General features: G+C 40.1%; 1 protein-coding gene across 2 annotated transcripts in view; it reads left to right on the forward strand.

Annotated features, from left to right (window-relative positions):
• POT1 (protection of telomeres 1) overlaps positions 1–21,486 on the forward strand; it is an 82,350-nt gene that overhangs the window by 15,589 nt on the left and 45,275 nt on the right. For both annotated transcript variants that reach the window (XM_075274255.1, XM_075274254.1), the window contains exons 5-10: positions 3,095–3,250; positions 7,210–7,379; positions 8,471–8,550; positions 10,348–10,404; positions 12,297–12,453; positions 16,184–16,389. In XM_075274255.1, coding sequence (XP_075130356.1) covers positions 3,095–3,250; positions 7,210–7,379; positions 8,471–8,550; positions 10,348–10,404; positions 12,297–12,453; positions 16,184–16,389 — 826 coding nt within the window. The remainder of the gene's footprint in view (positions 1–3,094; positions 3,251–7,209; positions 7,380–8,470; positions 8,551–10,347; positions 10,405–12,296; positions 12,454–16,183; positions 16,390–21,486) is intronic.

Below are 21,486 nucleotides of genomic sequence, written 5' to 3' on the forward strand. Positions count from 1 at the left end.
GCCACGTCACCCGGCGTGTGATGGAGTAGTGGGGGGGCGGGGTCTGCTATCCTGGCCTGCTAGCAGAAAATTACCGTAATGACCCGAATATAAGCCGAGGAGCACTTTTTCAGCACAAAAACTGTGCTGAAAAACTCGGCTTATACTCGAGTATATACGGTAACTAAAAAGTACATCTGGCCCCACAAATAAAATACACCCTATGGATCCCTGTACACGGAAATATAAGAAAAGTTACAGGTGTCAGAATATGACTTTACGACAACTTTTTTTTTTCCCAACGTTTTGGATTTTTGTTAAGGGGTTAAACTGTAAATAAAACTATATAACTAACTTTGGTATCCCCAGAATTGTACCAAAACATAGACAACAGGAGGCATGTAATTTTGGCTGCACAGTGAACCCCATAAAAACTAAGCCCATAAGAAAGTTGCACAAATGCACTTTTTTACCAATTCCACTCTACTGTACAGAGTAGTAAATGGTACCATTAGAAAGTACAATTTGTCCTGCAAACATTATGACCTTATATGGCTCTGTGAGAGGAAAAATTAAAAAAAAAAAAGTTATGGTGTTTGGAAATTGGGGAGTCGAAAAATTAAAATTGCAAAATGTCACCAGTGGGAAGCGGTCGAGTCTCCTTTCTCAAATATTTCCAATATCAATGAGGCACTGGCAAAGTGTTTCTGTGTTGACAATCTTTTAATAAATATCAGCACAGATCAGCTGTTCCAGCAGCCTCTTGACATCAGAATCTGGTGCATGCGCAGACTGTTTTTATTCAAGTAATAGGAGTGGTGCTGCAATTCCCCTGAACCTTTGCTATACAGTAGACAGGGTTGCTGCGCACGCCTGTGTCCATTCTTCATCCTCTATACTAGCCAGCACATACAGGCTCTTGGAACAGCTGATCTGCGTGGGGTGCAGGTGTTGAACCCCCACTGATCACATACTGCTTACCTATTCTGTGGATAGGTGATCAGTATGAAAACTCCATTTGGGGGCTGAAAGACCCCTTTAAATCCCAGTCTTTTAACAGTACGCAAATCTATGTATGGACAGAAGACCATTATATTGTTATAACATGGATTTGCAGGTAGTTATGGGGGAAGGAGTGGAGTTGTAGTTTTATTACTGATACAGCTTTGCTTAACTTTGTCCTCACTTGAGTTGCTTATTGGAATCTGTGCTCTCTCTAACCTCCCATGTTTTATTGTTTATACTTAGTATATAAAAGTTACCAAAAATTAGTATTCAGAGAAAATCATTTGTATTTACTTTGTTCCTTCTCTCTTCAATAATACAAGATTTGTAAGCTAGTCAAACATGAACATGTGACATCTGCTTCAGTATTCTTATTTTTCTCTGTCTGATCACTCGCCAAGGGATTGGGAACAGAATTAAAGCAAACTTGTTACTCTGAAAATGCAGTCCAGTTTGCAAGGCGCATGTTATGGACCAGGAGTAAATAAACAGATTTAGTTATAGTTTTCTTTGTGGCCCTGCAGCTGTACAGGGATGCCTAGGGCATCTTTATTGCCGGGCCAGGTGTACCTTTTAGTTATACCATTATTGGGGAATGTCTATTGCTTAGATCACTTTTTATTCAAAACAGAGATGAAACCGCAATAAAAAAAAAGGCAGCTTGACGCTTTTGAAAAAAAAAATTTTTTTCCCCAATTAACATTGACCCTATGGGAAAAATATTTTTGTTTGTTGACCGAGCATTTTCAGACACTAGGAAACCTAATATATATGTCATTTATTGGACCTGGAGGTGTGGGGGGAGGGGGACAGGCCATAAATTTAGAAATACCAGTAGGTATATTTATTTAATGGGGATAGAAAATGCCACAATTTGGTCTGTTTTGTGACATTAGTGTGCTTGGGCTTGTTCTATTCTGTTACGTGTGTGCTACCTAAGTTTCAAGGTATTTTCCGATTGTTTGCTTTACAAAGTTGAAAGGATTTAATGCTGACTTTGATTTACTGCTATTTAACAGTCTCACACGATACTGCAGCATGCACTCTGTAGTGCTGTCTTTAAGATTTTCTTCTGTAAGATCTTAACTCAGTAGGTGATCTTTGAAACCATATGTGCTGCATTGCTGATGAAACCATGAAACAAAATCGCCTGTAAGCTTGGCCTTTTGCATTGTTTTCTGCTATTATACATTTAGTCTTTACAGTGACATTTTAAACAAAAATATTCTGTAGAGAAGAACGTATAAATCCTGAATTCTCTTGAATGCAGTGGGAGGCTGGGCTTAAAGGATTCAGTGTTGTTCCAATCAGTATGGTTGCAGATTTCATTATACATGTGCAACTTCTCAAACAGGATTTTTTTTTGAGTGTTCTAGGGGTACCAGGCAAGGGGGAAAGCTTATATGTGCAGTCTTTGCAGTGGATAAGCTTTCTTACTTTATGTATACATATGTGCATGTGCTCCAGATTTGTGGAACACAGCGGGGGAGACCAGAAATCTCTTTCCTCTGCCTCCCCTAGGAAAGGGGTGTTCGTCGCTCTCATTCGTCATAGGATGAAGAATTTGTGTTGCATGTTTTCTTTGTTAGAAATCTAGGAAAGCGTAGAAATGTTGAAGTTGTTACCTGGTTTTTAATATTGGCAGTCTATCATTAGGATAGACCATCAATATTAGATCTACGAGGGTCCCGGGTCCCACCTGTCCAACCGGATAGCACTCTGTAATGTTAACAAACTGCTAGCTCTTCTGCTCTCACGTCATGCAAACTGTAGTGGAAAGTGTAGGTACTGCAGGGATGTTCCATTGAAGACTGTGTGTCTGATAGGATAGGCAATCAATACAAAAAAAGAATGACTCCTATGGTTATATGAAATTAAATTATCGTACATCAAGTTTATGCCCCTATTTATAAATAAGAAAAACTCTGATAATCACTTGTCCACCTCTCTAATGTTCTATCCTCCAACCTGTGATAGCCTGCATTCTATCATAGGAATGTGTTATGTGAACCATTTATGGAGGAGTTTGACTTTTCAACATGACCGCCCTTCTTGTGTGGACTCTGTTAGTATTGGAAGTTATTCATCGTCTCATATCCTCTCATTTCAGGTTTGGGATGGTACTAAATGTACCTTCCTACCCTGGAAGATTTTTGTAGAAGATGAAGCACTTGAAGGAGATCGAGATTCTATCAGTCGGCTACAAGGCATTACTGTAGACATTTTGGTTTATGACAATCATGTGGAACTTGCAAAGTCTTTAAAGGTAAACTATTTAGAATCTGTACTGTTTATAATACTCTTCTCTCTAAGCAAGGATCTGGGATTACCAGTAATTCATACAAGACCAGAAAGGGGTATCCCCACAGCAACAAAAATAAAGATTAAAACCTAACTTTTATTAAAGTCATTTAAAATAAGTCTATGAAGTTCATGTGTACCTCCTACTACCACCTAGTGCAATAAAATCACTATTCCTCACTGAGTGGCAAGTCTTTTTATGCAGGCGTGTGTTCTGTGATACCTAATCCGTTTGTCGGGTGTTCACCCTGAATCTAGGTACTTGTTCACACCACTCTTTCTAGCCCTCCTAAGCTGACAGGTGCTCGTTCTGACCGCTCCCTCTCCCCTCCTCAAACAATTGGGTTTCACATTGACTGTGCTGGGAGTCTCTGCCTGAGCCTGGACACTTATGAGAACCTGCAGCTCTGGACCCTGCTAGTTATTCTGCCTGTGTCTGTGAGGACAGATTGATATTCTAGGACATCAGATATGTTTGTCCCTTATATTATAGCGTCTCTACGCGTTTCATCAAGATCATCAGGAGACGATTAAAATTTTTGCATGCTGCCCTAATAACTATAGCCTGCCATCTAGCCTATTGCAATACCAGCGATATGGCATGTGGTAAAAACCACAGTTGAGACCGGGACCCTGATGGTGGATCCCGGTTGTAGTAAAGAGGCTGACAGACTTTATTTTTGTTGCTGTGGGGATACCCCTTTCTGGTCCTGTTTATAATACTCCTTGTAACAGTGAAAAACTTGTTGTTTTAGGAGAACGTTTATTCACCTCCTACCATATTGGCACTACCTAAAATAAATAATTTCATCTGGCACTTCTAGAAAAGCCAGACATTGTTATCATGCTAGCAGTTTCTTTTTATTCTTCTGATGATCGGAAGATTTTAGTGAACTAATGTATGATTAAATGGAGCAAAGTGTAGTTACCATTGCCTTTTCAAGCATTTGTTCCAATACGTTTTAACCAGTTCAGGACCATGACATATTTCAGTTGTGTGTTTGTCTTCTAGTTCCATCTCAGCAAAAGCCATACTTTTTTTTTTTTTTTCCATACACAGAGTTGTATGATGGCTTATTTTTTGACAGAGGCGTGAGGTGTTCACACACATCAAATATTAGGCTGTGTGAATACGGACTTGACACACCCATTATCAAAAGAGCTGTTTACCTTTGTGAATCTATGTGAGACTTGTAGTAGTGAGGAGAAGTGGTTCAGGAATCAGTACATATATTTAATTCTTTTATAAAGGGAGAGGGCTTGGCGCCTGAATTTTAGATACAATTAATAAAAGGTATATTTTATTGTTTATTGAGGACACCCACTTTTCTTTAATGCCTAGCATATGCTACTATGCATGTCACCTATATGACAACGGTCCTTTAAACTAACAATTTCTGGTATACTGGCTGTCAACATACAGGTGAAATACATAGTAACATGTACTACTTATTACAGCAAATAACCATGTGCAGTTCTTCAGCAAAAAAGCGCAGAGTAAACCCAGACAAAAGACCAAAAATGTGGAGGAATAGAGCAGTTACTATACTTTGCTTAGATAGTTTGTTTTCAGTGTTTGGTTTTTTTAGAACTTTAAATATTTGCATGTAAAATATCCAGAAACCCAACAGAAATCCTACATAATACTGCATACATTATGTACATATTTTTTTCACTCATGTTATTTTTAAACTATGTTTAGTAGTCAAGCGAGATAATGCTGCCCCTTTGTGGCTTATTATAGTCTGTTAAACATGTAACATGGTTGTTCTCTAGCAATGTAACTGAAAAGATAGATAGATAAATAGATAGATAGATAGATGGACTTTTTAGTTCTACTATTTTGAGGAATTTGCTGTATATTGTGTTAATCACTTTTTAAACAAATTTTTGTCATAGGTGAAAGAACAGATCTAGCAGACAATTCTTACAATGGGAAAGTACCCACTATATGCAGTACAAGCAGGATTGTGTTATACAGTCCAGGTCTTGTGTCTGTCAAACTTTGTTAATGCTGAAGTCTTCTGGTTGACTGGAGCAGAACCAGGGCACTATTGGAAACACTTGACTTTGAGCTCTGTTGGCATGTACAACCTGCCCTTAGTAAAGATAACAATTAGAAAGAAACTGTTGCCTTTAGAAATTACTTAACCCATTCCCGATATCTTCCATAACAGTACTGCAGTTATCGGGTCTATAAAGGATGGCAGCCGCTCTGCTACAGCATGGCCACCATAGCTACTGGGTCTCCACTGTAATGTATAGTGGAGATTCTGAGCTGTTCCCATGATCAAACTTCACTCTGTTCGCAGGCATTACAAGACAGGACCCCATCCCCCCCAAAAGTTAAATAATTGTTACTGTTACATGCCGGCTCCCACACATTGAAATCTCTGGAGCCAACCTGTTCCTATGACAGCTTGAAGCCTTATGAAGGCTCTCAGGCCTGTTATTGGAATATTGCCATTGAGACAGGTCTATGTATTGAATGGTTAAAATATATATATATATATATATATATATATATATATATATATATATATATATATATATATATATATATATATATATATATATACATACACACACATTTGAAAAAAAAATCCTGCTGCATTTCTGCTATGTGGGTTCTTGACCTAAAAGGCACAGCCTATTTTGACAATCAGGATTTTTTTTTTTTTTTTCATTTTTTAATGTATCCGTCACACTAGCCATTTGCAGTACATACAAAGTGTTGAAAAATTATATTTTTGGGGGGCGTCACAGAAGGATAAAGACGACAACAATTCTGCTGCATTCACTGGGAATGCTAAATAACAATGATGGTTCAAGTCTTTCAACTATGATAACTCATTATATCTCATTGGCAACCCACCTTCATGTTGCTGTAATGGGGGAGCTCATAGGGTGACGCTGGGAGCTCCCTTTCTTTTCCAAATTGGCATAATCCGTGATAAACATTAACCCCAGTCAACAGTCCATGTACACATAGGTTGACAACAGTAGATCTGTGTCATTCAGGAAGATCTGTATTTCCGACTCCAACCAGTCATCTTTTCCTTCTCTCCCTTCAAGTAATGGCACTACTTCTTTCTGAACAGATTGGTCAATTCCAAGTACATGCTAGCTAAAAATGGACTAGAGTGTTTAAGTAAGCAGTGTACAATTTTTCTTTTCATGCACATAGACACACCGGATACAGTAGATCTAGTGGATTTAAGCTAGTCCTACTCTCTGAAGTCTTGAGCCTAAATCACAATGTAAGATCACCTGCACAATGACTTTATAGCCCTCATGGCAGCACTGTGCTTCATTGTGGGGAATATGCAAATCTGTTTCCCAGGATGTAATTAGGAAAACAGTGCCTTTGTACGCTGCCTCATAGGCTGTGCAGATGAGATCCAACTAGATCGAAACAGCACTGTCCACAGCTGGGATTCTGTTCCTTTTGGAATGGATATACTAGTTTGGCAATAACCCCGTATCATGTTATTAGGCTTATTGAAAAAGTCATGCATGATGTTAAGGGGGCTGTCCTAAGAGGCAGCATACAGAGGCAATGTTTTCCTATTTACATCCTGGGAAACAGATTTGCATATTCCCCATAATCCCCTAGTGTAGCAAAAATGGCTTTGTAAGTCTCCATATGCCTGCAAAGGTGCCCACTCCTCAAGGAGTGTTATTATCCCCTGACCCTGTGCCTCATTGTGTTACTGCTATATTACATCTTGCTTGTTATCAGAAAACACTTAACTACAACTGTATCTGAGGTTGCTGTGGGACCATAATAGGTTTTGTGTGTTCATTCCCCCTAATGCTTGTTGATGCATATTTAGGGTATGGGATATGTTTAGCATTCACACTAGCCCTTGTTTACAGTATGGACTTTTAGATAGCATTTAATAAGAACTTTAAATATTTCAGATTGGAAGTTACATTGTAATTCAAAATCTGCACGCAAAAGTACACAGCTCAGCCAATGAAAACCAAGGACATGATACATATGTGGAATTTCACCTTCATGGGGGTACATGCTATGGGCGAGGAATCTCAGTGCTTCCAGAAGATGATTCAGATGTTAAAGAACTGCAAAAGTAAGTTCAGCATTGGTGGATACCTTCACATGACCCCTAAATTCCATCAAGTAAAGCTAAATTTCTACATGTGTAACTCTTGCAGTTGTCTGATTCTATTATGTTTGTGTCATTTTGTTACGCAGGGTCTGATTTTGTTTGTGTTTAAATCAAATAGTTTAAAGTGATTTCCTGCTTAAAGGTAGACTGTCCCCAGAACTCAATCTATCAACCCAGCCTTACACAGAGGTTAGGATCACCTGAATCAAACAGTGTTTTCGCCTTGCCTCCATTGTCAAGATTTTGCTGTTTTGGTCAATATGCTGATTAACTCTTTGGAGCAATGAGAGCAGTGTCTTTGCTCTAAAGAGGTAGGCAACAATGTCCTTACTGCTCCAAAGGGCTGTTTTGCATATTGACAAAAAAAAGGTGATCTGACAAGGGACACCGATTCACAAGAGGAAAAAAATTGATTCAAGTGATACTAACCTATTATCTATCTGTGGGGTTGGGTTGGTATTCTAGGTTCTGGGGACAGGCTTCCTTTAAGGCTACGTTAACATCTGCGTTGAAGTCTCTCTGCCAAAAATCAGTGGAGAGAAAAGTCCTGCTCAGAGGCATTTTTTTTTTCTCCACTGGTTTTAGTATCAAAAACTGACTGAAGCCTGACTGACACTCAGCATTATAATCTATGGGGTCTGTGGGTGTCCACGGGTAACCACTGTTTTAGCGGACAGGCTCTCCATTGTTTGGCACAAGTGTGTGCCTTATTGTCAAAACAATAAAGTGATAACTACTTGTAGCTTTTGATAACAAATGTGTCCCATGTCCAACTTAATATGAGTGAAATTGTGGTATTGAAATGAAGGTGAGCTACAAGAACCAGTTATCTCACTTGAACATTTTGTAGCTTTTGTTCAGTTTAGCATTTTTGCCTAGGAAGCCCCTTTTTAAATGTGTCAGAAAACGGACTTCCTTTTTGTGCACTTTTATTTTTCTAATGTGGCTAACTTTGCAAAGTACCTTGGACGTCTGTATTGCAATTGTTTTTGAGCCTTCCTCCAGTTATACTGTATTCATTATTGGGCTTCATTATGTTTGTTTTATGTAAGGGTCCTAGGTGCTGTCAAACTACAATCAAATCCACCCTTAGATCCTGTGTTTGATGTAACCACTTCAGATACGCAACTAAGTACGTATACAAATTAATATGCTTGTGTCGTTTTGGACATAATATAGTGTTTATAAGAATTTGCCAGGTCCAACATACCCCCTAAGTTAATAATAACACTCTGTTGGGCCTTTCATAGGAGCAGAAACTTGCTTTTGTGGCCATAACCTGATGAAGCAATGCAGAGAAAATCATCTTCTTATATATATGCAAATGAGCAAGTGCAGCGGGGGCAAGCCTGACCTGCCACATTTACCTACAGGCAGCTGGAAGTGCTTTGGCTGTAAAAAGATAGTCTCAATCAGTGGCTACTCTATTTGCAGATAACACAGAATCCACTAGTAACAATAGGTAATTTCACATTTTATGTCCTCCCGTCTCTACACAGGTGAAAGAGCATGCCTAGAACACTCTTCCATAAGGAATCAATTGGGTCTTCTCCAGATCATTGTGTCTATGGCCTATAGTTCATCTTCAGGAAAAAGGAAGTGACAGAGTATTTTAGTTGAAAGAGTTCTGAATGTAAAAACATAAAAAAAAAATTCTAAAAATATGTTTTAACATAAATATGTGATTTAAGCAATAGGTTACTTACCGGCAACATCTTCCCTTTAATGTATTCAGCCTGATACCCCTGGGTCACCTCCACCAATTAACCATATCAGTATAATATATGGGTGGTTTGTACTAATTCCTATATTACCATTGGCCCCTATAGTTTGCTCAGATTATCTTCAGAGAGAGATCTCACCCACTCACTCACTCACCCACTCACTCACCCACTCACTCACTCACTCATATTTTCATTGTCTCTAATCACATAGGATAGTCTGTTTCTAGGTTTTTGAGAGTCATGTGTAAAGGAGAACTTTCTTTTCTTTACCCCCAGAGTCTTGATAGTCTAGTAGAAAGGATCAACCAGATTTTTCAGCATTTTCTTCAAAATTATGCCAGTGTACACCAAGATATTGGGTTCAGAACTTTAACTTTGGGCCATGGTTTCCTTTTTCCTATAAATATCTAATATTTGAGCCTCAGGCAAAAATCTTGTCTGTGAGGCAGTCCGTTACTGATTTTCAGTCATTATTCTTCCTTTCATGTTGCACTGTCAGGTACTAACTGTTGCAGATGTCTGTAGAAAACCTCAGAATATTTGGACAGAGGTCCATAAAAATGTAGTCATTTTCTACTAATTCAAAACGTCTACTGACAAGCGCTGTCATTATATTCTTTATGGACTGTAACATAACAGTTTAGGCAATTCTAAACGTAAACATTTTTGTAACTATTAAAAGTTTTGCACACGGGGGGCGGATTTTGGCACCGAGAGTGATGCGGAGAGCCACGTCACTCTCGGGTCAAAACCCGCCTGCCACAACAGTTGCGGTCGTGGCTTCCCCCTCGAGTCGGCTCAAATGAATGGACCAACTCCGGGGGTTGATGCTGCCAGGCGGAAGTCACAGCTCAGTGAGATGAGAAAAGGTAGAGGAGAGGCGGAGTAGAAGAAGAAGGAGGGGAGAGAGAGAGAGAGAGAAAGAAGAGAGAGGGGGACAGAAGGTGAATCCAGGATAGGCAAGGAATTACATCTGGGGGTGAGATTGTTGCGTGGATCTCCGTTATGTTAACATTGATAGATTTATATTCAGTGGAGTCTTGCTAGGGAAAAATGTTTTGTTGTCAGCTGGAATTTTTTTTTTCTCTTGTTTTGCAGTAAATCAAGTATGTTTAATATCAAGAGATCCCGAGTAGTATCAAGAACTGTTGTAGAGATACAATCATACAGTAAGTTCTTTTCTTTTCTTTTTATCTTCCATGCAGGTCAGATGTCGCCACCCTTTGATGCTCTGGAGAGATACCAGCAGCTTTCTGTGACAGGTAAAAAACCATTAATGGATTAGAAGATCACAGTGAGAAAAGCTTCCTGCACAGTAGGTTGTATAGTTATCTACAATGAGCAGCTCTCTTGTTGTGGGGCTCCTATCAAACTAGGTTTTGGATAAAGGAAAGTGATAATCAGAGAAGATAAAAACAAAACTGATACAACACTTTTTTTTTCTTTTTTAATATGGTGAACCTGAGCAGCTGAAATAAAGAAATTATTTAATTCCACCTAGAATAAGAAATAGAACCTCTTAGTTTCTTATTTGCAGTACTTCTGTGGAGTCTGTTCATTTCTGTGCCTAATTCACTAACGGGGAAGATTTTATTATTGTATTGTTACAGTTATTGTGGAGATGCAGCTAAGTGTAGTGCACAATATCTATAAGGGTACACTCACACTGCCTTCACTACAGTCCATGCCCTGATCTGATGTAGATTGGACTGTAATCTGTCCATGCCATCTTTTTTTTATTTATTTTATTATAATTATATATATACAGTTTTTTAGTGAATGGGGATAGATGAAGATGCTTTGTCTGCATCCATGGGCGTAACTAGCAAAGACTGGGCCCCATACCAAACTTTTGTCAAAAGCCTCCCCACAGCATAGCACACCCTTTCCTGGCCCACACACAGTAGAACGCCCCATTTTCACACACTATAATGTTCTACAGTGGCCCCTCCACACATTATAATGTTCCACAGTAACCTCTACACGGTAGTATGTCCAATTGTGGCCTCAACGAATACCTGAACCTGAAATTTTTAAGGTACACCACCCACAAACTATTATTATAATCTGAGGTCTTATAATGATCAGAGGCCCAGTGGTACTCCCCTCTCCTGGGCTCCACCACAGTCCTCTTTACTTACGTCACAAACGTGGGTGACACCGTCCTGAACCACGTGACGTCTGTAACCTCACTAGAGGCTGAAGAGGTGGTGGAGCGCAGGAGAGGTGAGTAACATTGGTTTTTATGTTCGCTCACTTGCCCTGGACTTCCGATCATTATACTTTGGGTTCTGAAGAAACTCCAATGTACAATAATAGTAGTTTTTGTTGGGGTTCGCTCAGTAAATACTCTTGCAGTGGGCTCGCTACTTTACTTACTGCTCCCTAACTCCTGCTCACGATGGCCTCTACTTTCCCTTCTTCCCTCCAGGGGGCCTCAGTGATATGATATGAGACGCATGGAGCCCCCGAGAGGACAGAAGGGAAAGTGGAGGAGGCCATGAGCAGGAACACAGATCGGTAAGTAAATGGGTCCCATTACTGGGATTAGTCCAGCAGGTAAGGGCCTATAAACAGAGAAAAAAAACAGGGTCTCGGGGCCCTGTGGCAGCTGCTACTGTGGTACTGATGCCACTGTCTGCATCAGTCATTCTGTTGGCTCTACATAGGAGTGTGAACATACCCTAAGCATGCTTACTCACAATATACTTTCCCCTTTGTGTTAGGACGCTGCTATAAGCTAATTGTATCAGTGTTAAAGCTATTGTATATAGCTTGAAATTCCCGGTTTTGGTAAAACAGTCATGTTGTACACTCTGTCACCAAGAGCTGTGTCATTATATGGTTACTAAGGTTAAAGAAAGACTCAGGTCCGTCAAATTCAACCTATAATCTTAGAGCAATGATGCAGAGGAAGGGCAAAAACCCCTATGAGGCAGACACCTATTGCCCCATATTGGAAGAAAAATTGTTTCCCCTGCTTTGCCAGAATTAATTTGTCTTTATTTTGGTATGAACTATGAATTGTAGCCTTATTTGTGAATACTGCTTTTACTGCAATTTGGAGTAATGAGTATGAATGTTGCAGTGAAATTAAATATTTCTGTAATATATGGTTTATTTATGACTTTTACTCTGAAATTTCTTTTTGTAGTGCTTCCAGTTCGTCATCAATGGCAAATAACACCTCTCGCTGATATCATTAAAAACAAGGCTCCACAGAAATATCGTATCAGGGCAAAACTGAAAAGCTTTCAACCTCGTCACCTGTATCAGTCTGTTAAGCTTCACTGCACTAAATGTAATTATTTGTAAGTACAATTTATATGTTGCAAATTAAGCCGGCCATACACTTACAATAATTGTTCTTGATATCCATAAACTTATATGCTTGGATCATCCAGTTATGCAAACTCACATGGCACTTTTTGGGCTAAGAAGTACAGTCCGTTTATTGACTGTATTTGCCAACCTGTCTGCAGTCCTCAGAAATGAACTCTCAAAATCTTATTGATTTTGTGATGCTGCATTTCCCTAACCTGAGACAAGCTACTGCCGGACTCCTTAAAAGGAGTCTATCATTTGTAAATAAGCCAATCATTATATAGCCTTTAGAAAGGCTATTCTAGGCATACCTGTGCTGAAGAGATTCATTCATCTGTTTTCTCCCAAAATAGATTTTTCTGATATGCAAATGAATTTTCTAGGAATATAGGAGGCGTTATCCCTGTGCTCCAAGCTCACCTGCGTCATCATCCAGGAGCGTTGTTAACGGCCCCCTTCTTAAAATCAGGACACCATCACCGCCTCCTCTTCACTGCTTTCAACAGCAGCCTTTCTGGTTGGTGCGAGTGAAATCTCGCGCATGCGTTGTACGCTTGGCCACTTTAGCTTCAAGGCATGTCATGCTGTGCTGATGCATCATGGGATAGATAACACTGTACAGAGCAACAGAAATAGCAAAGTCAAGTTGGAGACTGATCAGGAATGAGGAGAAGCTGGATTGTAGGTATATGAGGGCAGTATACAGTGGGGCAAAAAAGTATTCAGTCAGTCACCAATAGTGCAAGTTCCACCACTTAAAAAGATGAGAGGCGTCTGTAATTTACATCATAGGTAGACCTCAACTATGAGAGACAAAATGAGAAAACAAATCCAGAAAATCACATTGTCTGATTTTGTAAGAATTTATTTGCAAATTATGGTGGAAAATAAGTATTTGGTCACCTACAAGCAATCAAGATTTCTGGCTCTCACAGACCTGTACCTTCTTCTTTAAGAGTCTCCTCTTTCCTCCACTCATTACTTGTAGTAATGGCACCTGTTTAAACTTGTTATCAGTATAAAAAAACACCTGTGCACACCCTCAAACAGTCAGACTCCAAACTCCACTATGGTGAAGACCAAAGAGCTGTCAAAGGACACCAGAAACAAAATTGTAGTCCTGCACCAGGCTGGGAAGACTAAATCTGCAATAGGCAACCAGCTTGGATTGAAGAAATCAACTGTGGGAGCAATAATTAGAAAATGGAAGACATACAAGACCACTGATAATCTCCCTCGCTCTGGGGCTCCACGCAAAATCTCACCCCGTGGGGTCAAAATGATCACAAGAACGGTGAGCAAAAATCCCAGAACAACGCGGGGGGACCTAGTGAATGAACTGCAGAGAGTTGGGACCAATGTAACAAAGCCTACCATCAGTAACACACTACGCCGCCAGGGACTCAGATCCTGCAGTGCCAGACGTGTCCCACTGCTTAAGCCAGTTGATGTCCCGGCCCGTCTGAAGTTTGCTAAAGAGCATTTGGATGATCCAGAAGAGTATTGTGAGAATGTCCTGGCCAGTCTCCAGTTCTCAACCCTATAGAAAACCTTTGGAGGGAGTTGAAAGTCCGTGTTGCCAAGCGACAGCCCCAAAACATCACTGCTCTAGAGGAGATCTGCATGGAGGAATGGGCCAACATCCCAACAACAGTGTGTGCCAACCTTGTGAAGACTTACAGAAAACGTTTGACCTCTGTCATTGCCAACAAAGGATATATAACAAAGTATTGAGATGAAATTTTGTTACTGACCAAATACTTATTTTCCACCATAATTTGCAAATAAATTCTTACAAAATCAGACAATGTGATTTTCTGGATTTGTTTTCTCATTTTGTCTCTCATAGTTGAGGTCTACCTATGATGTAAATTACAGACGCCTCTCATCTTTTTAAGTGGTGGAACTTGCACTATTGGTGACTGACTAAATACTTTTTTGCCCCACTGTACATGAAAGAAGCCTGGAGGATGACAGACAAGTCAGGTGAAGGGGGCAGGGATAGAAAAAAGGGTTTTACCCAGAGTGCTTTTTTATGGAAAGGTATGTTTAAGATAATGTAGGCATGTTGTCTCGACTGTAAATGACGGGGGGCTATAGGGAGCAGATCATATGATAATAGAGGGATATTCTGACAGAACAGGTCTCATTAATTCTTAGAAGAAGATGTACCGTATTTTTCGGACTATAAGACGCACTTTTTTTCCCCCAAATTTGGGGGGAAAAGAAGGGTGCGTCTTATAGTCTGAATGTGGCGCCTGGCATCCGCTGTAATAGAGAGGCGGAAGCCGGCAAGTGATAGACGCCATTACAGGTGCCGGGGCCTGCGACATCGCTGCGCTCCTCTGCCCTGTATGAAGCCAGCAGCGGGAGGAGTGATGCTGCTATTCCGCTCCTCCGTCCCCCCGCCGCTGGCTTCATGCAGGGCAGGGCAGCGATGTCTCAGGCCCTGGCGTCTATCCCTCCCCGGCATCCGCCTCTCTAGTACAGCGGATGCCGGGTCTGCAGTCTGTATCAGCTCCCCTTCTCCCCCGGGGCCGGTCCCCACCGGCCTCGTACATGTAAAGTTGCAGGCCGGCTCCTGCGCGACGATATCGCAGGAGCCGACCTGTTCGGGTGACAGCCGGGAGCCTAATGAGGCTCCCGGGCCTGTCACTGCTGTATTAGTATTGCGGCTGGTCTCTATGACCAGCCGTAATACTAATAGACAGAATGTCCCATAGACGGCAATACAGTTGGGACTTGCAATCAAGTGACCGCAGGTTCAAGCCCCCGGGGGGGGGGGAATAAAATAGTTAAAAAAAAAAGCTTTAAAAATATGAAATAAATAAAAGTTCTAAATCACCTCCTGTCCCTAGAATATATATATATATAAAAGTAGAAAATCATATATCATAAACCACCGGGTTTTTTTTCAATAAAAGGTGATCTAAGAAATAGATATTCCCCAAAATGGTATAACTAAAAAGTACTTCTGGCCCCGCAAAAAAAACACTCTATGCATCCCCGTACAGCTGCAGGGTCACCTGTCAATGTGGCCTTGCAGCTGTTGCAAAACTACAACTCCCATATATTAAATATTTTACCATTTTTTGCTTCAAAATTTTTTTCCCTATTTTCCTCCTCTAAAACCTAGGTGCGTCTTATAGTTCAGTGCGTCTTATAGTGACATTGACGTGACATGACATTTAATAAGAGGATTGTCCTAATTTCTCATATGTATGGCAGGAAAAAAAGTAGAATAGCATAAAGAGATACTCTGCCCACTTGCGGTCTATGACTTGTACGATATCACTTCCCACTCATATATCCTTTCTTGAGCTTTGCACGGACAAGTGCTCCCTTGGTTCGGAGTGGTACGACCAATCCACAGATTGGTGATTCTGGCATTGGAGTTCAGACTTTGAGGAAGGAGGTAATCCGAAACGCGTCAGTATGACACATCATTCCTACAATATGTGTGTATTACCGCTTTTATGAGAAGGTACAATCAATAAAGAAGGAGATTTTTTACTTCTACTATTAATCTCTCATATACTTAGTCTTTAGTTTTGTTATATTGTAGTTTGTACATTGCTATATAGTTATATGCTAAAAACAGTTACCGGATGTCATCCTTTCTGATAGACCTCTGCCAGATTTATGAAAGATTCTCTTTGAGTTGTTTACTTGTTAACCTCCATTAACATAACTATTTTATACTGACCTCTTGTTTAGACTGGATACTCCAGATGAAGAAAAACTGAGCAAAATTTTTGAAGATCGCTTTACCGGCAGTCCTAAAACAAATACCCCAGATACTTTTTGGTATCGGTCAGCAGTATGGAACACAGTAACTCTTGATAAACGGGCTGTAGCTATTCATTTTTTGAAAAAATATGATATTTTGCAAAGTCCTGAAGACTCTCTAATCCTAGTAGAAGGTAAGAATCCCGTATTGAAAGCCAGGCTTGTAGTTCACAATGGAGGCCTCTGGGTGGCAGCATCATTACATGGAAATATTATATTCTGTGACTTGGTTATACAGAAGGCTAATGAAATGTTCTTTTTTGCTTGCATCACTTGCGTTTATAGTTTTCACTGAACCCTAGGATTGATTGTACTTTTTTAGTCAGCATGAATGACCACACTATAATCCCAATTATCCTACTGAATAGGTCTTTACTTTGAATTTGATAAGGATTGAAGGTTTGTTCGACAGCACACATGTAAATGATGCATATTCATTTCATAATGTTTCCTAATTTATATTTCTAGAATCAATTTTAAATATTTTTCTTGTTGTCAGTGGTTCTTGATTATTACTTAACCCTTTCCTGCCGATGGCATTTTTTGATTTTCGTTTTTGACTCCCCTCCTTCTAAACCCCATAACTTTTTTATTTCTCTGCTCCCAGAGCCATATGAGGTCTTAATTTTTGCACGACAAATTTTTCTTCATGATGCCACGATTAATTATTCTATATAATGTACTGGGAAGCATGAAAAAAATTCAGAATGGGGTGGATTTGAAGAAAAAATGCATTTCTGCGACTTTCTTACGGGCTTTAGTTTTACGGCGTTCACTGTGCAGCCAAAATGACATGTCCCCTGTATTCTGTGTTTCGGTACGGTTCCAGGGATACCAAATTTATATGGTTTTATTTACATTTTGACCCCTTAAAAAAAATCCAAAACTGTGTTAAAAAATTTTTTTTCTAAAAGTCGCCATATTACGACAGCCGTAACTTTTTTTTATACGTCAGTGTACGGGGATGCATAGGGCGTCTTTTTTTGCGAGGCCGGGTGTACCTTTTAGTTCTACCATTTTCGGGAAATGCTTTTGCTTTGATCACTTTTTATTAAAAATTTTTATCAGAATCAAAACAGTGAAAAAACGGCGGTTTGGCACTTTTGACTATTTTTCCCGCTACGGCGTTTACCGAACAGGAAATATATTTTTATAGATTTGTAGAGCGGGCGATTTCGGACACGGGGATACCTAACATGTATGTGTTTCACAGTTTTTAACTACTTTTATATGTGTTCTAGGGAAAGGGGGGTGATTTGAATTTTTAATACTTTTTATATTTTTTTTTACTTTTATTTTATTTTTTTGCATTTATTAGAAACCCTAGGGGTGTTGAACCCCAGGGGGTCTGATCACTAATGCAATGCATTACAATACTAATGCATTGCAAAAAATCATCCTTTCTTTTGCAGGCTGCATAGACCAGCCTGCAAAAGAAAGAATTTGCAGACAAGCCTGGGAGCCTTGTAAAGGCTCCGGCTGTCATGCCAACGTGACGTCGGCCCTGGAGCATGCTCCAGGAGCCGACGATCACCACCAAAATGGCGGTGCCCATACGCTGCCGGGAATATGGCGCCTCCGGCGCCTTTGACCGTGGCGCCGGAGGGGTTAATGCCTCCGATCGGTCCGGGGACCGATCGGAGGCATTCGAGCCGGTTGTCTACTGCTTAAAGCAGTAGACACCCGGCAGCTATGGCAGATGAGACAAAAATTTAACTTTTTGGCAAGGCACATCAGATCTATGTTCACAGATGGAAAAATGAAGCATATCTTGAAAAGAACACTGTCCCTACTGTGAAACATGGAGGAGGCTCTGTTATGTTCTGGGGCTGCTTTGCTGTATCTGGCACAGGGTGTCTTGAATGTGTGCAGGGTACAATGAAATATCAAGACTATTAAGGGATTCAAGAGAGAAATGTGCTGCCCAGTATCAGAAAGCTTGGTCTCAGTAGCAGGTCCAGGATCTTGCAACAGGATAATGACCCAAACACACAGCTAAAAACACCCAAGCATGGCTAAGAGGAGAACATTGGACTATTCTGAAGTGGCCTTCTATGAGCCCTGACCTAAATCCTTTTGTGCATCTTTGGAAGGAGCTGACATGCCATCTGGAATAGGCGCCCTTCAAACCCGAGACAACTGGAGCAGTTTGCTCATGAGGAGTGGCCCAAAATGCCTGTTGTGAGGGCCAGAAGTCTCATTGACAGTTACAGGAATTGTGTGATTGCCTCAAAAGGTTGTGCAACAAAATATTGTCCAGGACTACTTCATGAATTTTATTTTTAAAAGAAATTCTGTTGAAGCGAAAAGCAATGTCTGACTTTCATTTGTTCATTTTTATAGAATTTTTATCTATTACTTTTGTCAGATTCAAGTTATTTCTGTGACCGTTGTGGGTTTTTCTTTCATTAAACGAGGGGTACCAACAATTTTTCCATGTGTATATACTCTTAATCAGGACAGATTTACTTCTGCTGAAGATAAAAACTATTGCATTAATTGTCTGCAAGTAAAAATTGTGAAATAGGGAAAACAATTTAGAAAGTTGTATTTTTATGTTGTACAGTACAATACTGTCAAAAATCTCACAGGGGTGAGTAGGGATTGGCAATTATGATCCAAATCAAGATTGACTATTTTACCTCAATTATGATTAATGAACATTTATTTTAGGACACTCCTGTTACATGTTACGTCCCTTATTTATATGCCACACCATGTCACTGAATCTTGATTTGGTTTATTCACATATCACAATCCTGATTGAACAGTGAACTGTTAGAGACTTATCCTTTAGCGAATTAAATGAACCGATGTTCAATTTTGCTTATTTTGTGATTAATTGTCCAGCCCTACCACAAAGCTGGACTGTCTGGTGAAATATTATGCAGCTTATTGTGGAGTTAAAATACTCACTAGAGGCTGTAGCTGAATCTCCTTACTTCTCTGTCAGCTCCCCCTACCCATAAACTTCAGTAAGCTGCAGCAGTAAGCTGTGTTACAAAGGGCATAGTACAAATTTGAACATTGAGTTCAGAAACTGATTAGTGTAGATAGAAGGGTCATGGAATTAACAGGAAAAAACATTTTTCGTTGATGAAATGTATTTTTTTTACTAGCTTCTGCCCGCGACTTCGGCTGTGTGTTGTTGGTGTCGATAATCTGCCTGCTTCAGCATTTCGGCAGTTCTCAAGCTGGCCTGCCGCTAAACTTGTTCCTCATGTCGTGCCTGTGATTGTTCCAGCATCTTAGCAGTTCGCTGGGATGCCATATAATGAGTGTGTTGGCATCGATGATCCACCTGCTCCAGCGATTTAGCTCCTCTAAGAGCTGCTTGATGCCTAGCTTGCTCAGGCCTCCTCAGCTCCGCTTGAGGAGAAGTCTGTTGACTTCTGGCTACCTTCATAGCTTTCGTTTTATGAGAATTTTGCAACAAATAAAATTTTTGTTTCCCCAGCATGTTTAAAATTTGGAAACTGCCAATTTGGATTAAAGGGGTTTTTCCATCTCAGTGTCTCAGCACTCTGTCTGCAGTGTCTGCTTCTCACTTCCTTTATTTCTCCCCCCCCCCCCCACCCTTCCCTCTGGCTGAACAGTACACAGAACACTTATGCAGAACAGATAATATGCAGATTATTGTACATAATGGACTCAGTGTTATCTGTGTGTTTACATACAGAGATAACAGACTGGGCTTTATCAGCAAACTGAAATTAGCTGAGCTGATTGTACTTGCGGGCAAGAGCAGTTTAACATTAGTAGGATACATAAATTGGTAACAGTTGTGAAGCCATGTCAATTACTGGGATAAAAAGTGTCCTATATATTAGTCCAGGTTACAAACTATGTGCCAAATTTCATACAAACACACACACATACAAACTTTCACATTTATAATATTAGTAGGATAGTCTCACTTGGATTTCATTCACATCAGTACAATTCACTACTTCTCTAGATATGTACTGCATGGACCTAGGGCTGTTTCTGAGGGAGTAAAAAACAGTTATAGAGAAGATTCTTTTGTACTCACTGTGAAGTGTATAGCAGCTAGTTTATACCCACTAGCTCAGAGAGAACTGCAATCTTCAGATATAGTATGTAGAGTGGGAAACTGGTAAAAACTACAGAATATGCAATATAATGACCAGAAATATTGTTACTCCTCATTTACACACAACAACTTATCCTGAAGTTAAATAAAATGTCATAAATGTCATGTACTTTTTAAAGTGTAAGACCTGGTTCACATCTGAATTCGGTATCTTCTCCCCCCACCCCCAAATGGAATACAGAACGCATTAAAAAGCAGTTAGCTAAGAAACCACACGGACCCCAAAAACTATAAAGGGGCCCGTGTGCTTTCTGCGTAAATCATGCAAAGAGAAAAGTACTGCAAGCAGGGTCTGTGCAACCATTGGCTAAACTGACAGCAAAGTGTGACCTCTGACCTTATGCAGGAGGGATGACTTAAGTCGTCAGCATCTGCAGTAAGAAGGAGGACGCTTTTCATGGGACTGCATACTGGGTTAGTAGCTTATACTACTATGTGGGGGGGGGGCTACTGTAGAGCATATTATACTGTGTGTGTGGGAACAGGCTATTGTGGAGCATATTGTGTCCCCAATGCTGTGAGAGAATTCTCCAGCGCCACCTCCATCTTCTTTAGGAACGGCCTCTTCACATGTCTTCTTGTCAAACTTCTAGGCCTCAGGCAGAACCGACTGCGCTTGCCCACAGGCCACATAAAAATGGTTGCTTACTGTGTAAGCGGCCAATCTTTCTTGTAAACAAAGTTCCTAAATGTAGCTTTAATTACTTTGTGGGTTATAAAGTCTAAGATGGGATCATTTAATGGGGTCTGAATTATATAACCACTTCAGAACTGAATTGGTTCCTAAAAATTTGCAAATTTCTTGAATATTTGAAATTTTTCTACTAAATTTATAAGCCTTTTAGCATTCTACAATATGTAAATCTTGTCCAGGATAAAATTTTATTTTAAAATTAGGCCATTGAAGGGGGGGGGGGACACTCACCTGTCCTGGAGGCTCCAATGCTCACAGCCGGCAAGGACTTCTGCCTCAAGAAGACATTGGCGCAGCAGGACAATATCGCGCTAGGATGTCACCAGGGACAGGTGAGGGGATTTTTTGGTTCACCTTCCCTGGCCTAATTAAAAAAAAATATAGATATATTAATTACCGTAATATAAATTTTAAGAAATAATA

Source organism: Leptodactylus fuscus, chromosome 5 (assembly GCF_031893055.1).
Source record: "Leptodactylus fuscus isolate aLepFus1 chromosome 5, aLepFus1.hap2, whole genome shotgun sequence".
In the NCBI taxonomy this organism is placed as follows: Eukaryota; Metazoa; Chordata; class Amphibia; order Anura; family Leptodactylidae; genus Leptodactylus; species Leptodactylus fuscus.